Below are 18,706 nucleotides of genomic sequence, written 5' to 3'. Positions count from 1 at the left end.
GAAACCACCACCAGAGGGTCAGAACCAGTTATATATTGAGCTAAAGGACATGATATGGTGAGAAATTGTAACTATTGTTTTTAATGTTAAAGACATCAAATCCTCAAATAAAAGGTCAGCGTTTTGGTCAGTTTTAACTTTGTGTGGAAAAGTTTTAAATAATTTATCATTGTCTTTTTAATGAAGTTTTATTTAAGCCAATATACTGTCACTTCTGTAGTATTGTGAAAAGGATAAAGAAAAGACTCAAAAATGGTTAATTAAACTTCACTTAATTGTTTAATAAATAAAATAATGATAAATGATAATTACAAAACTTAATTTTTTAAATTGTGTTATTGTATTTTTTGTTAAGAACAAAAATATATAGAAAAAAGAAAATATAATTTTTTGTATTTAATATAATACTTATTACTACTGTTGGTATAAATGAATAAACATGCATTGTTTTTTTACAGTTATCTTTTCAGAAAGATTTAGCATCTGCCTTGTCTAAAAGTTACTTATATCATAGATCTGATGATGAAACTAATAAGTCTGAGGATAAAAAGATCTTTGAAAAGAAAGTTTCTGGTAAGATTTCACAATTTTAATTAACATTAGGATCTGATTATAAAAATATATAAATAATCATTTTTAAATATTTAAATACAATTTTAAGAGATTTTTCTTAAAACAAAAAACACACTGAATTAGTTTGTTTAATATTCTATCTTGAAGATAAATTTTTTATTTAAAATTAGTATAGTTTATTTCTGTTTGTAAATTTCATTTTTTCATTATTGTTAAAGTTTATTAATTTCTTGTTTAAAAAAGTTAATTTTAAATAATTTCTTAATAATTTATTTAGTATATAATAATCCTATTTAATGACTTTTTTGTTTTTTATTCTTAAATACCATCCTAATCCTATACCAATATATTAAACAAAACAAAAAATGATTATTATAAATTAAGTTTTTCAATATTCACATAAATTATTTTGTATTTAATTTCTTGTAAACTTACTTTATAAATTTTTATGACTGAAATAACATATTTATTATTTATTTAAATTGAATGTAAAGTTGAGTATATATACTAATTAATACTTGTAGGAAGTAGGGCTGTGCTAAATCAAAATTTCAATATCAATATTGGGCTTGATATTGAGATTCCTTTGGTGTCTGGTATATTGATAGCACATGTCAAAATATCAATATTTTCATTGTAAACAAATATCAATTTCAGTTTGATAAATCAGTTATCGGCACAGCAGTCTTAAGAAATTATAAATAATTTTATTTTCATTAATTTTCTTTTTCTTTGTATCAGTTTAGGCAAAACATTTTTTAAGTGAGGAAACTTTCCTCAAAAGTAAGATATATAATTAAATTTTTAAATATTAAACCAATAAAACCAATTCACTAATATATTGGCATTTAACTATACAGTAGAACCTCGATTATCCGCCCTAATTGGGGACTGGGGTTGGTTGGATAATTGAAAAGTCGGATAACCGAAAAGTATGAAAAAATCCATTATTAGTGTAGTATATTATTATATCCCATGTAATTAGTATATTAGTATATCGCTATTAACCTATTTTGCGTTGAATTTTCATCGATGTTAAGCCTAACAAAAATTTTTTAAAATAATAATCGTCGCTATTGTATCGTTAAAAATTAGAAAATTAAGCTTCGTTTAAATACTGGCTCCCTTTCATGGTCGAATGAGTGTTGCCAGCTAAAACACGTAAAAATAATATTAAAGTAGCCAAGACATAGCCAAATATTGTAGCGCCACATCACTAGCGGACATTTGAAATTTGCCGACTAGGACGGTCGGTTAACCGAGGGGTCGGTTGATCGGGGGCGGATAATCGAGGTTCTACTGTACTTTTAACTTAAGTTAGATTGGCATTAAACCTGATTTTTGATTACAACAAGTTTTACATAGCAACAAAAAAGATAATTTAAATTTATAAAATCAATAATTATACTTCAAGCAAAATAATATATCAGATTAGCTCAATAAATTTAATATTATTTAAGATATATAAACTTGTAATATTATTTAGGATATATAATCATTTCAATTGGACAGACACAGTTTATACCATAAAAACCTTAAAAATTCAGCAAGAACTTTTAATCTGCAACCATCTTAAACCATTATTGTCAGGTTCAAGAGTGCACTTTAACCAACAAAAACGTTTATTCACCAAAGGTATTTGTTGGATTTTAAAGTTTTTTATGGTGAAAGTTAGAACATTTTTTCTGAAAAAAATGTCTTACCATTTATAATAAAGAAAAAATTTTTCAGGTACATCATGCAATTTATTGAATTGATTGAAAACAACAAAAAATAAATTACAAGAACAGATAATTTTCTTATATTCAATTGAAAGAGATAATTGAATATCAGCATTCTTTGGGTGAAAAACAAAACAATAATAATCAAACTTGGCATGGATTGACTTGATTGGTGGAATACATCAGCCTTATAAAATATGCTTAGCAGCATTATTATATGCCCAGAGTTGTTATTAATACTTATAACAATGACATAGCAATTAATAAATTGATAAAAACTTCAGCAAATATAGCTAAAGTTCATAAAATAGATGAAACATTAAAATAAAGTAAAAATGTCTTCTCACTTTATTATATTACTGGGGCAGGGATGGCAACTTTTTTGAGTCCACATACCATATAGTAAGCATACTTATTTTTAAAAAAGTTTGTGTGCTGAAGTTTTAGACTTTGAATAATGAAATTCAAAGAAACAAAATGAATATGCTTTAATTAGAATAAATGTAAAGAAGCTGATTGAAAGAAAGGATGACTGAAAAAGATGGGTGATAAACTGTAATTGATACATTACGTGTCAGAAGATTTCTCCAATGTTCCACTTTGAACATATGTGCCATAGGTTCACTGTCCCTGTCCTGGAATGTAAGAAGGATGCAAAGTTCATTAAAAATTCCTTCTGGATATGACACACTAAAAATATATTATTAATAAAAACTCCAGGATCATAAATATTGTCCTGGATTTTTTAATAATAACAATATTTTTATTATCACCACCAAGGGAATTTTTTTGTTGTATAATGTGAAAGATAAAGTCAAGATACATATTGACTCCGTTAAAAGATTTTTTTAATGTTCCTGAGGTATAAAAGCAATGAAGTGAGAAGACACTTTTACTTTAATGTTTCAGCAATATCTATGTTTTATAAATCTGTTAAGATCTATCAAAAAGTTTGACATTACATAAAATTATTTCAAAATGAAAATGCTAAAATAGTTGAAAATATCATTCAGCAAAAAATTCTACTGTAAATAATAACTTCACAAATGTACAGAATATGTTGCCTTGGGTATGTCAAAAAAAATGTTGAAACTTGAAATATGTAGAAACGGTATAATTAGAAATTGCATTTATCAAACTTAAAAACATATTACTAATTTCATAAAATGAATTGTAATGCTTACTGAAATCTTAGTACAGTCTAATTACAGTGATGGTGGTGAACCCACAACCCATGCAATGATTTCAAGGTATCTGCACTGAAAGTTTAGAAAGTATTAGTTTTGAAATCTATCAAATGTTTTTTTTTATAATTTATAAAAACTTTATGTATGTAATGTGAAACAAGGTCCTAAAACTGTCATGGAAAGTCTTAAAGAACACTAATTATAAACCTCAAAAATAAAAAATCCAACAGCAGATTTCATATTAATTGAAATATTTATTTCTGTTATAATCATATTATTTTCTTTTCATTTATATAACATTTATCATTATTTTTCTGATATATATTAAAAAGTTAAATAAAATAAAATTTTGCAAGCATATCTTGTTTTCTTTTAATTACTCAAGCTAAATATTTGATCTGTGATTTGCAGTTACTAAATTTCAAATTCAATTTTGACCCACCTTCAGAAAAAGGTTTGCCATTGCTGGTCTATTATAATAGAAGTTTTATTCTCTTATTTATTTTAATTTCATATTTCACTTTTAGTTTAGTTTATTTTATCTTATTTTTTTTAATTTTATGTTTATGAACTATTGCTGTTTAATTTTTTTGTTAGATTGGTGTTATTTAATATGTAATGATATGTGGTTTTCTGACATTAAACAGCAAAGACCAGCTTCATTTGCAGGTTTGTAATATTTTAATAAGGAAAACTGATATAAAATGTACTATAAGTATTTTAATTAAATTCAATTATTCTGAAAACAGATAATTTTTTTTAGGTGTATCAAGTACATCAGAATTTTCTCATAGTAAAGGACTATCTACTTTACAAAAAACTGGAAATTCTAACAAACCTCCTACACCTGTTCGACGTTCATCTTCAATATCATCTCAGTCTTTAGACAAAATAACTTCACATCAAAAAAATATTGATTGTGGAGTTCATGTTAAAAAGAGTTCTGAAAAAGTACAGTCAAATACTGACAACCAAAAATCAGAAAAATGTCAATTTGACAGTAAAACAGATAATTCAGATGTTAATAAAACATATAAATCCACAGATTGGGAAGAAAAAGATCTAGAAAATGATGTGTTTGAAAGACGTACAAGATTCCTTCAAGCACTAAATGCCACTCTTACTTTCCAGAATCGTCAAAAATGCCAAGACACAAAACATGGTGATGAAGCAATTTATCAGAACACTGAAGGAAGAAAACAAATACAAGCCATGGTATTACAATTTCAAAATCAAGCTCAGTCACAGAAGCCCATTCTTAAACAACAAATATTTCCAAGATCAACAAGTGATAATCCAAATTCTCAAGTTTCAACACAACAATGTAATGAAAAATCTATAAGGAATTCCTTCACAAAACATAACACAAGTCCTTTTAATGAATCAAATAAAAACCTTGGAACTAATTATAATACTAAAAGAGAAAATTCTGTTCAGAGTTTTAATTCAAAAACAACAACAAAACTTATATCACATCAAATTCAGAGAAAAGCTTCCTTACCAGATCCATCACCTAATAAAGAACAAAGCACTTCAAATTATAAAAATCCTGAATGTTTTCAAAAATGTCTAATACAACCTGCTGTAGAATTGAAATTATCGGCACAGGTAGAAAGATCGGGAAATTCTCCGCTCTTTCCCGTCAGTGCTTTAGTGGAAAACAAATCATTTATTGCATCACTTAATGCTAAATTAGCCAAGCAAAGTCAGTTTGACGAGAAAAATATAGGATTTAAACATAGCACTCACAGTTGGGGTAAAAAACGTACTGAAAATGCTTACTTAGATACATCGACAACTAAAGTGCATAGATGGTTATCTCGAAAAGACCGAATGGTTGTTTCTTCTTGTTGTGAAACTCTCATGGATCAGATCAGAAGAGGTACCTCCTTACGAAAAGTTATATGTAATGACCGATCGGCACCAAAACTCTCGTGACGATTGAGAGTGGTTTTTGTCTGTCACATTTAGCCCTGCAAATAGCCAGTAAGGCTATAGAAAAAGATTTTTTACTTTTTAATCCCTGAGTATTGTGCTGTACATATGCAGAAGAAATGTCATTTTTTTTGTAATTTTCCATATTAGTAGTTCCAAGATAAGCAGTAGTTTTATAAAAGGAAATTATTTATTTATTTATTTATTGTCATTTGTGAAAGTATTATATATTAATGTATTAATTTCTTTACAATTTATAAATTTTAATTATTATTTATTGATGCACTGTATAATCAGTATTATTTATTTTGTTTTATGATTTTGTTTTCGTTTAAAGATATTTTATGAACAAAATCAAAAACAAGTGGATTAGAGTTCACAACTACTGTAATATCTAAAAATTACACTCAATTATTGAATTTATTTTTTCAATGAAGTTTTAAAACTTTATTTTACAAAATAATCTAAATATTTATTAAATATTTTTATTTACTAAAAAAAAATTTTAAAGTCAAACATCAATAATGACTTAAATTAGTGATAAGTATTGCTGGCTAATGTGTCAGTGAAAACCACAGTTATGAGAATGAAAAAGAGTATTATTATTATTATTATTGTTACTTTAACATAATTTAAGACTAAATTGTTTATTGAAACTGGTTAACAGATAAAATTTGCTTGAATTAGGTGTTGGTATTTTTTAATTAATAGCTAAAAAAAATATATTATGCAGTTTGTTATAAAAATGTTTCTGGGAAAAAGAATCCAATATCTAGCCAGACAGCAGCTTCTTTATTATAACTAGAAAAATGAAATTATTCTAGCATTACATTATTTAATCAATAAAATTTATCATAAATTTGTTTTTTTTTTAATATTAGACTTTTTATATTTTATTATTATTAATGATAAATTTTGATATATAATTTTATTACTTAAATAGAAATATTGAATTATTTCAAAATGGTGCAAAATTACTTAAAATTGATCATGTTAAAAATTTTAGTGTTGATTATTTAAAGCTTTTAGTATATTTGTATTTTCATATATATTGTTTATATATTGAAATTATTTTTATTAATTATATAGTAATATAAATACAGGTAAGTTTTATAATTTTTAATGATATTTGTTTTTAAAATTATAAATTTCATTCATCAATAAGAAATGTATTAAATTTGTTAAACTTTACAAATAATAGCAACACAATAAAAGTTTAATATTTTAAGAAGCATTGTTAATTTTACATTATTATTTTTGAATCCAAGATGTTCCATATTAGGATTGCAAATTTAAACAGAAGTAAAATAAGTTTATTATGTTGCTGTGATTTATTTTCATGGTATTGTAATATGTTCCAATGTTTAATTTATGAAGCTTTTAGTTATATATTGCATGAAATAATTTATATATATTAAGAATTTCCAAAAATTCTAAGTTATAATAATAATTATATTTATTTTTATGTATTTTCTTAGCACAATGTTGCTGTTGAGAACATATCACACAGGAACACTTTCAGAGGAAAAAGGTTGTTTTATTGGTGTGAACAAATATGCATTTCGGGCTTAATGCCTCTCTTCAGTCCTGAGACAGTGACAGTTAAACCAACATGACTCGTAAGAAGATACAGACATAGTTTTAAAAAGGGAGAAAAATAGTTCTTTTGGCTCCACACATATACACATTAGGATAGTATAACATGTGCTGTAGGATGTGAAATAATTCTTATGAGATGTGCAGAGAACGTAGACAAGATAGGAGAGGTTACAAAGAAGTGAGTGATCCTTGTAACATACACTGGAAGGTTGGTATGATTTGCACAGTGGGGTGGGGTTAGATTGTGCAAGTCACACCAATCTTCCAGTGTATGTTACAAGTATCACTCACTTCTTTGTAACCTCTCCTATCTTGTCTATGTTCTCTGCACATCTCATAAGAATTATTTCACATCCTACAGCACATGTTATACTATCCTAATGTGTATATGTGTGGAGCCAAAAGAACTATTAGCTCCTTTTTTCTCCCTTTTTTAAACTATGTGTATATCTTCTTACGAGTCATGTTGGTTTAACTGTCACTGTCTCAGGACTGAAGAGAGGCATTAAGCCCGAAATGCATATTTGTTCACACCAATAAAACAACCTTTTTCCTCTGAAAGTGTTCCTGTGTGATATGTTCTCAACAGCAACATTGTGCTAAGAAAATACATATAATAGAGAACAACAAGCAACCAAGATATATTTAGTTTGTTTCAATATATTTAACACTTTAATCTATAATGCATATCATCACATCCATTTCCCAGGAGGGTTGGGATTACACATGTACACTCATCCATTTATCAGATTCTTTCAGACATACATGTCTCTGAATATCTCTTTTGCTTCTGCCACTTTCTCTTTATCAGAAAGTCAAAAGTGTAAAGCACAGTGTTTTTAAAAATCCATTAATCATCTTTTGAAGCAAATGCTTGAAATAAAGTAAGAAAACTTCAGATAAAACTTTAAGGCAATTAGTAGAATGCATAGTAGAAATTTTTTTATACAATGAATAAATTTTTATTGAAATATCAATTTTTTTTAAAATACAGAACAGCAGTGACACAACATGATATTTGATGATAGAGAAGCTGTGTTTCCATAAAAACAATTTTCTGAAGCGAGTTTTAATTCTTTAAGTAAATTTAATAATACTGAAAATGACAAAAATAAACAGTTTATTTTAATTCTAAAATAGATAATTAATTAATATGAAACAAAGGTATGAGAACTTGTTTTTATTATTTTTTATAAACTAACACTATTTGGCAATTTTTTTTCTCAAAGTCGTTAATAGAAATTGCTCATCGTTGATTCCATCAAAGTGTTTAAAAGCTCTTTTTCTATTGAAAGCAATGCTAGTGATGACAACCTTTCCTCCGACTGAGCGTTCTTTGGGAATGTATCAATTCACTTCATGGTTGAAAAACTGCACTCAACAGACACACTTGTAGATGGTATCGTTAAAATTAATGATATTAAATTATATAATTCTTTTAGTACATCTTTGTTCAGATCATCATTAATTATATGTTTTATGTCTAAGAGTGATTTTGCCAATAGAGTCTGGACACGAATACAAATATTGCAATTCATTATGTAATTTAGATAAATCAAAAAATTCTCCATAAAATTTACTTAAAGAATTAAAACTTGCTTCAGAAAATTTAAATAATATTTAAAATTATTAACATCTAAAAGTAATAAAAATTTTAAAGATTTTATGTCTGAAAATCTGTCAATATAATTATAATTAAAAGAAAATTATAATTAAATGTAGCTTTGTAAAGAAACATACATAAAAATAAAATCTTTACTTTTTAAATTTTAAAACAATGCACTTAGTCAAATAGCTCCCTGCGAGTGGCTAATTGATAGAATTGTTGGAAGCATTATATGATATTTTGGTGTGTATCATCCACAAGCTAAACCATGTGAGGTTGCTCTGTAAAGCATATGCACAAATGCCTGTAATCTGGCTGCTTTATATGATTCAAATATTTTTCCATGGAGCTATCCTGTATTTGACAATACAGTGCTTCCATTGAAAATATGGCTATACGAATTTATATTCGAATATACAATAGCAATCTTTGCTTATCCTTGTTTTTCACATATATAGAAATTTGTAATAAAATACAAAATGTAATAAAATATTAATTTTAAGTAATTCAAAGTACGTTAAAATATGAAAATAATCACACAATATGTATTTATATTTTAGAAAATACAAGGGAAGTGTGCTTCCACAGCTTCCATGGATGGCATGCCACAGCAGAACAGTATTAATTTATAATTATTAAAACAAATTTATAATTATAAAATTTTTTCAGAAAGTAATTTAAAAAAAATAATAATGAAAAATTACAAAAATAATAAATTTGAATTCAAAAATAAAATAGCAGTAATAAAGTTTCAAATAAAAAAAACCAAAGCTTAAATCAATTCTTTCATTAATTATTAAATTTTTTTTAAAAATTGAATAGGTCATAGAAGTTATAAAATATTTTACATAAATGCACTAAAATTCATTCTTCAGATCAGTGAAGTGTAAATATAAGTATCAAGGGTGCATAAAAATAATGTAACAAAAATAAAAATTAAAAAGTCTATTCAAAAGCGATCCAATAATTTTAATATATTGTAAATTGAAAATTGCTTATGATAAAAATATTCATAGTTTTATGTAAAAACAATAGATAAAAATTGTTTGGTCTGGAAATAACATCATCTTTTGATTTATCTCATTAAGATTTTTGTATTCTTTTATTAATAACTTGATAAAATCAAAATTTTTAATTATTAAATTTGATTGTAAACAAACAGTAGTGTAAATGTATTAATACTGTTCCATCAACAAAACAAAATTATAAAGTCTACAAATAAAGAACGAATTCAAATTTTATTATTATTGTTATGAGTCTATTCAATAAATTAATGACATAATTACTAATGACTTCAGAAATATTTATTTTTAAAAGCTGTAGCTTATTGATATTTCTTGACATAGTCACTCTTGACAGTATGACTTCCTCCTTTCCATCTTTCATATTTCTGTGGTAAAATAATATTTTGGTTGCTTATAAAGCCAGAATTGCACTGATGCTTTTGAGTCATTATTACACTGGAATATTTTTTATAATAACAGTACTACCATGAGTGGTCCAAACAACTGCAAATCAGATGGTACAAGGTTGTATAGAGGATGTGGTAATACTTTCATTCTAATTTAGTGACAATTTTCTTGGTGCTGTTTCAGAATGAAAATGGAGGAGTTTGCTTGTTTTTTATGATGTTTCTTTATTATTGTTGGCTTTGACATTTTCAAATATCTCAAAATACAATTACTAGGTACTGATATACAGTATCTGGTTTCCTGTAATGCATAAAAATGAGATTCTTGTCGTCTTAAAACAAAGGCAGCATAATTTTGTCAGCTGATGTCACTTTGTCACTTTAAACTTCTTTATGGAATAGAAACATCTGAATTTGCCAGTAGACTGTCTTTTAGACTCAGGCTCATATTGATGACTCTAGATTTCATCATAATCAATGACTTGTAATGAAAATTATGTGCTTATGAAATTCTCTTTCATTCTTAAAACAGCCCATCAACTCCACAAATTTTAATTCTTCATTCTTCATGCTAGCATTCTGGATATCTACCTTCAGCAAATCTTTTGAAAATTACATTTCTCGGGTACAACAGAATGCATTGTTTATGTATGTTAGGCAATGTGTTGCTATTCCTTGACCTTCCAAAATCAAACTGCTGAAACTTGTCAGTGGAAATTGTAACTGGTTATCTTTAGTAGTGTACATTGGAAATTCATTTTTATCTTCATTAAAACTTTTAGTTTATTTGTATCTGACTTGCACCTGTTTTGAATGCTCATTCATCTTAGATTTCTGCACCACTAACAACTTCAACACTTAAAAATGTGACGACGACATACTACTATTCCAATATTAATTTCTTTAGTGGGGCCTAGATGTGTTCAAAGCTTCTTGTCTTAATCAATTGTTGTACTTCTTAAATCTCACAATTTGACAAATGTAGGACTTGTTTACAGGATATGTAAGAGCATGACAAAATTAATCACTTTGAGTTATTGTTTTTGTATGCATTTTGGGTCTAAATACCTCTTCAGCTCTTGACAATTCTTTAAAAAAATGGTCCTGGGTAAAGCCACAAGGTAAATATATTTTTAGTTTAACTATTTTATGTTCTTATACAATTTGTGATACCAGTTAAACTTTATATCTATATNATTAATTTTCCTTTTTTGTGCTATATTCCATCTCAAAAGGGTGTACTACTACACAATATTGAGTGCTTATTTATTAATTATTTGAATGAAATGCATAGATAATTTATTAACTTTACCAAATATCCTATTTTAACAAGTTTATATTATTATAAAACAAAAGAAAAATGTTTTGAAATTTTGTAATTTCATCAAAAATTGACAAATTATAAGATACATATACTGTATATGCTAATTATACACCATTGAAGTGTAGGTTACCAGTGTTCATAAGCTGTGTACTAAGAATTTTTTCTAGTTTTTGTACTGAATAATATACAAGTTTAAACTGAAATTAATTTTAGCTGACTGTCATTATACAACAGTTTTTATTTTATTTTATTTACTTGTATTTGATACATCTTAATAAATGTAAATGAATTTATTCGTACGTATTTGTAACACATTTACAAATAAGAATTTTAGATACATTTTCTGCATTTTATTAAAATTGTTTTTAACAATAAACTTCATGTTAAATATTAGAGAACTATGTACTGGAACATTTTAAAATAATTTTTAAATAAAATGTTTGAAAAGATTTAATAAATGATGATTTATGGATGAAAAATTTATGGAAATTGCTATGAAACAATGTGAAAAACAAGAGGAAAAAAAACTATGTGAAATATATGTTCCATTTGGAACTGCAAATTTATTAGAAAGTTTTATTGTTATTTGCAGCTAGATAAATATTTCGTATACTTAGACTGCTTATTTGAGAAAATTTTACAGATTTTACAACACGTGATCAAAATGAATGCTCAACTCGAATGTTTTGCCTTATTTTTAAAAGATTCTTGTATTATTTTATAAAATGCTTTTATGTATATAATATATAAAGAAAAATTTTGTACATTTGTGCTGAACTAAATACATGTTTCTGGAATGTTTCAGTAAGCTTATTCTATCTTAATATAAAAATTATATTCTAATTTACATCTTTTTTGTTTTTCAAAATGATATCTACATAATCGTAATTTAATTTGTAAATAAATATTATATAAATATCAGGAAAGAAAACTAAATGTTTGTATTTTTCATTTTTTATCCTCAATGTTCATTATAAAAAGTGACAGATTGTTTTGTTAAAGCATTGTTGAATATTAACCATAGTCCTTCCTAGAATAGGAATGAAGTCCATATTTAATTTGGTTAAGCATTTTGCTTTTTGTTGTGAAAGTGCTACAGATTTTTGAAAATCAATTTGACAATGACAAAATAGGTAAAACACTTTTCAAAATTACTTATCATTTTCAATCTAATCTTTAGTTTTTTCTTCACTGGATATTGTTTGTTTGTATATTATTCATTTATTTTTAAAATACATAAGGAAAAGCTTTTTAGTTTTATTATAGATTATGATTTAGAACAAGAAAACAAATCATATTGTCATGCAAATGAAATTGTTTATCATAAAAAAACTAATCTGCTTTTAGTTTCATTTATTGAATAATTATTAAACCAGTGTTTCTCAAATTTTTCAGGTTACTTCCCCTTTTAGTATGTATATATATATATATATATATATATATATTTTTTGTTTCAAAATGAAATTTTGTCCCATTGTCTTCCAACACCCCTCCCACCCGAGTGTTCTACTTCCCTCAATGGGTGGGAATCACTTTGGGATTCCACCCACTTGAGGTGGGATTCCCATTGTCTTCAACACTCACTTTAGGAATCACTGATCATAGAGATGTGTGATGATGATTGATTTATTTATCATTATTATTACTGTGCAATTTTAAAAATTAATTTTTTTTCATCATATTAAACAAATTTTATATTTTCTGATTACTACTAATTTATAATTTCTATCAACATATTCCAATGAGCATTGTTATTTATAGTAGTAGTAATTTTTGAGTTTATATCATGGATATCATTTAATTAAACTGAACTTTTAATTACCACAGTTTAATTTATGCAATAATAAGAACATAATAACTAATTTGATGAAAATATGGTTTACTGTTACTTACAAATGATAAACTAACATACTCCTGAATAAATTTCATATTTATATTAATGTTGGAAGCATTGATTTTTTAAAAAACTTTTTATTTTCATTAAATTCTTCTCGAGAATATGATGAAAAAATAATTACAAGTAGGCCTAAACTATTTTCAGGATTGAAAATAATAATATATCAATAACTATAATCTTTAAATAAAATTTATATAAATTTCCCATTTCTTATCAAAAATAAGAATAGAATTATTAATATATAATTTATACAATTAATGTAAAAAGAAGTTTTTCTAAATTCATTCTTTTTCAAATTATATAAATTTATATTTCAAACAAAGGTATAGTGAATCTACAATAAACCAATTTAATAAGATTTTTCTGGGAATAACTGACAAAAGAATTTCATTAGAAATATGTTTTGATTTAATTCAAAACAAATGATATATAGTCAGTCTGACTGTTTAGCAATAACAATGATATAATTTACTTAAACTCCACAGCTATTAAATAATAATGTAAAAAATAATGTTTGCTATTAACTTTTTATTACATGTATTAATTGTTTGTGCAATGAACCAGTTTTTTTCAAGCACGTTCAATAATTTCATATGTATTGATGAAAAGAAAAAGTTGCATGTAATAAAAATAATATTACAAAATTTTAAGTTTATCAAATAACTTTCAAATTGTATAAAATGAATAAGTTGCCATTAATTGCAACTTTATTTTTATCATAAATTACAAAAGCTAATAAAATCATTAAATGTATAATTGATAAATTTTCTGACACTATTTATTCTTATACAAATATTAACAATTGATAAATATGGTTTGTAGTGCAAGAAGGAAAATCTAAAATAATTTGTCTTGAATAAATTAAGATTTGTATTGTGAAAAATCAGAATGACTTGGAAAGTATACAAGATCCAAGAGAAAATTTATATTCACGGTTAATATAAAAATTATTCTCTCTTTATTTAATCTTATCTTTCTGTAAGATTACTGTTCGTATAAAATAAAATTTTAAAAAATTTGTTCAAGACAAACAAATTAATTTTCCTTTTTTGTGCTATATTCCATCTCAAAAGGGTGTACTACTACACAATATTGAGTGCTTATTTATTAATTATTTGAATGAAATGCATAGATAATTTATTAACTTTACCAAATATCCTATTTTAACAAGTTTATATTATTATAAAACAAAAGAAAAATGTTTTGAAATTTTGTAATTTCATCAAAAATTGACAAATTATAAGATACATATACTGTATATGCTAATTATACACCATTGAAGTGTAGGTTACCAGTGTTCATAAGCTGTGTACTAAGAATTTTTTCTAGTTTTTGTACTGAATAATATACAAGTTTAAACTGAAATTAATTTTAGCTGACTGTCATTATACAACAGTTTTTATTTTATTTTATTTACTTGTATTTGATACATCTTAATAAATGTAAATGAATTTATTCGTACGTATTTGTAACACATTTACAAATAAGAATTTTAGATACATTTTCTGCATTTTATTAAAATTGTTTTTAACAATAAACTTCATGTTAAATATTAGAGAACTATGTACTGGAACATTTTAAAATAATTTTTAAATAAAATGTTTGAAAAGATTTAATAAATGATGATTTATGGATGAAAAATTTATGGAAATTGCTATGAAACAATGTGAAAAACAAGAGGAAAAAAAACTATGTGAAATATATGTTCCATTTGGAACTGCAAATTTATTAGAAAGTTTTATTGTTATTTGCAGCTAGATAAATATTTCGTATACTTAGACTGCTTATTTGAGAAAATTTTACAGATTTTACAACACGTGATCAAAATGAATGCTCAACTCGAATGTTTTGCCTTATTTTTAAAAGATTCTTGTATTATTTTATAAAATGCTTTTATGTATATAATATATAAAGAAAAATTTTGTACATTTGTGCTATGATTGTTTTTAATGAGTGTATAATGAATGAGCAAATGTTTTTCAATATAATTTAATGACACTTTTTTATTTATACACACAAATTGTAATGTTTGTAAAACAACATTTTTGTTTTTCTGTTAAAATTTTATGAAACCTCATACTTTGTATAATACTATTTATATTTATAATTTTATTGATTTTTTTTAAAATTAAAATTTGTAACAAGATTTTNGTAAAGTCTTTGTAAATCCGCACTTAAAATGTAAATTTTAATATTGGCGGTAGACTATCACACAGCTTTAGCCAATGATTTCACTTTATTCTATTACTATAGATGCATTTCGGTCCTTTTCTAAAAAAGGTCCCTCTTCAGTACATTTGAGTACACAGTTTTATTTATACATCCCTTTAGCACTTTTATCTTGAGCGCACTAAATTATATATATATAATTTGTATAATTTATATAAATTATACAAATTATATATATAAATTCACTTCAAAATTTACTTCAAATTATAAATTTATACAAAATAAATATAGTAAAATAAGTTTTATTTTACCTTATAAGCTTCAATTTCAACATTATAAAGAGGTACATATTTACTTAATGGTTCAATAAATTCTATTTCTGATAAAGGAGCTTCTTTTAGCACACCAATTCTTCTTGATATTAATGTCTGTTTATAAATATTTGTTTTATATATCTCATAATATTAATTACATCAAATCAGTTTATAATAAATTATAAATAAATTGAACAAGCAATTATCTATTGTGACATCATCACAATGCTTGGCTGCAATTTTTAATCATATTTTTAATTAATTTATTTAATTTAAAATATATGCTCTCCACCTCAAATTAGTAATGTCTCGCCCCTATACATCATACTTTTCCTGTTAGCAATAGAGCCATGCTAATCATCTATTTAACTCCTTTCAATTATCTGATTTCCGATCTAGACTTTCCAAAGTTCATATATAGTTAATTGAGTCCTCCTGCCCCTAAGATTCCATATCTGATCTTGACTTTCATCTAACTCCATTCTCGAGATTAAGGAAGGACAGATAGGTGATAGTGGGAATTTACAGGTCTACAATTTTTTCAAATTGCAGCCCAATTACACAAAATATAGAAGTAAATTTTGTATTATTTATTATTGTTTTACTTATCATTCTATCTAAATAAAAAATAAATAATAGAACTATTTTTGTGAAATATTTAAATTGATTTAAATAAACAGATAACAGTGTAACATTGTATGAAGTTCACTGCATATAATTTACTAACCATCCAAATAAATAAACCAAAATCAAAAATAGAAAAAAAAACTGTTTGAATAACTACAGTATAGTAGAGCATCAATTATCCAAAAATCAATTAGTACTGTCTGAAGTTGAGTTCAAATAATTCCAGAAATTACAAAAATTTTACATAACAATTGTTGGCAACTTTCTGTAGTCCCAACTATTGAACTATCTTTTTATCAACACTAGTGTTAGAAAGGTTTATTTATTACTTGCACTTATTTGTATTGTAATGAAGTCACAGACTTCTAATACATCACTTATAATCAAATGCTTCACTGTACATAGGCACAGTGAAATATTTGATGTATTAGAAACAAATGTTGATATGGTTAGAAATGTGTCCAGAGCAGAATTTTCATCTCATGATGATCAAGCTAGCCAGGGATTTAGCAAAGTTAAAAAAACATGTAAAACAAAGCAAATGTACTGTATGTACCATTCATGTATTCATAAATTTAGATTAGTTTTTTAATATAGTACAGGGAAAAAAGTAAAATTTATTTGTTTGTAAGCTTAAAATAGATTCTTATTAATCATATATTATTAAAAATGCATTTATAAATAAAATACAGAACTGGGAATGGTTATTTGTGGTTTAGCNTCAGATTAAATACAAGGAAAAAAAAATTTTTTTTTGTTTTTTTATAAACACAACTGAAATTACAAATGTAAAGAGATAAGAATGGCAGTGAAAATTTAAATTCTTTTTTTAAGAATTTGGACATTTTTATATGATTTTTGTGCTTTTTTGACCATAATTTTATGATTTTAGATTCCTAATTTTCACTACACCAGAAGCAACATATATACTACTACTATCAATTATTCTCAATAACAGAAATTATTATGCCATCATCTTCAGTATTATGGAATATTTGAATTATTCTTGGAAACTGGATACTATAAATTAGTTTTAAAATTTAGTGATTTTAAGGTCAAGATGTTTTTTATTGAAGCATCTTAATAGGATTGCATTAAATATAACTGGATTAATATTTCAAAAGGATACTATTAAGAAACAGATAGGAAGAGGAAAAATGTTTTTAATAAAAAATGACATAAACTGACTTTTTAATTAAAGACATTATAATTGTAGTACTGACATCATTAAAGTATAGATATCATTCAGGTTGCCATATTGATGTGCTTTAACCTCTGTAAACTGCATTGAAGTAAAAGTTAAAGCTTATCAGAGTAAATTCAGTTTTCTCAAGATGTCATCAACCTGAATTTATTTAGAATTTATTAAATTGGTAGAGTTCTTGATAAAATTTATGTATCTTTTAATAAATTATGCAGCTTAACATATACAGTAAGACCCCTGCTTAACGCTGATTCAATATGACGCAGTCTGCTCGAAGCCTTAAAAAAACTCAAAATTTACACTAATTGAAATTATTGCAGCATTTCATTGATTCATATATAATATGATTATTCCCAAACATGAACCAATCAGCAAAAGGTGGCAATTTGTCGTAGCACTGTACATTCCTTAAATCTATGTTTGTTTGATGTAATTTTGGAAAAATATATAATGTCATGGATGCCGTAGACAATAACGACTTTGCTTGACATTCATTCATTCATTCATTCATTCATTTCTTTATTAACGCACACAATAGTACATGCCGGGTTCCGCAGTGAGCACTACCCTGTGATAACAAATTACAATAATAAAGATACAGATAGATATAGGTGTTACAAAATACATAATTAATTATAATATAAAGGTAAAATACACAGGCGTAATAGGTACACAATACAATAACACAATACAATACAATACAGAAAACACTGACGATCGAGCGGTGTCTCGAAGATTGTGCTTGGTGCGATTTCAGCTAAAATCCAGTCACATTCGACACCAATACACAAAGTCCATCCTTAAAAAGAGACAGCCATAAGCAAAATAGGATGAAGAAAAATGTTCTTCAGCACTAATGTATATATTGTGTACTGTAAACTTAGTGCTGCAGTCTTGATCATCTGTCCGCACGTAAACAGTACACTTTGGTAGAGAATAACTACTGAATAATCAGGATAAATTACACTTATGCCAGACATCCTGAGGCTTATGATGTGTAACATGATGGCTGCTGAAATTAGAATTATTTGATGAATCGGAATAAGATGGTATCGTATCATACTCAAGAGAGTGATTGAGTACAAAGCTGACTAAAAGCCACTGACTGTTGTACGTGCAAAGTATTTGGTGATTAAGTC

The 18,706-nt window shown here is 25.6% G+C and overlaps 2 protein-coding genes across 3 annotated transcripts in view; one reads left to right on the top strand and one right to left on the bottom strand.

The window, feature by feature from the left end:
* LOC111614597 overlaps positions 1 to 6,303 on the top strand; it is an 89,700-nt gene extending 83,397 nt beyond the window's left edge. Inside the window, exons 18-20 of the mRNA XM_023355967.1 lie at positions 459 to 573; positions 4,079 to 4,150; positions 4,245 to 6,303. Coding sequence (XP_023211735.1) covers positions 459 to 573; positions 4,079 to 4,150; positions 4,245 to 5,419 — 1,362 coding nt within the window. The 3' untranslated portion in view covers positions 5,420 to 6,303. The remainder of the gene's footprint in view (positions 1 to 458; positions 574 to 4,078; positions 4,151 to 4,244) is intronic.
* Positions 6,304 to 15,414: 9,111 nt separating this feature from the next.
* Positions 15,415 to 18,706, bottom strand: part of LOC111614594 (IQ and AAA domain-containing protein 1-like) — a 97,325-nt gene continuing 94,033 nt past the window's right edge. Inside the window, exon 16 of one of the 2 annotated variants that reach the window (XM_023355964.1) lies at positions 15,415 to 15,850. In XM_023355964.1, coding sequence (XP_023211732.1) covers positions 15,725 to 15,850 — 126 coding nt within the window. In that variant the 3' untranslated portion in view covers positions 15,415 to 15,724. The remainder of the gene's footprint in view (positions 15,851 to 18,706) is intronic. The other variant, XR_002754961.1, reaches the window with a different exon arrangement.

Source organism: Centruroides sculpturatus, unplaced genomic scaffold, assembly GCF_000671375.1.
Source record: "Centruroides sculpturatus isolate CEXI.00-Female unplaced genomic scaffold, Cexi_2.0 scaffold768, whole genome shotgun sequence".
Taxonomy (NCBI): domain Eukaryota; kingdom Metazoa; phylum Arthropoda; class Arachnida; order Scorpiones; family Buthidae; genus Centruroides; species Centruroides sculpturatus.
This window is presented reverse-complemented; position numbering and strand designations above follow the sequence as displayed.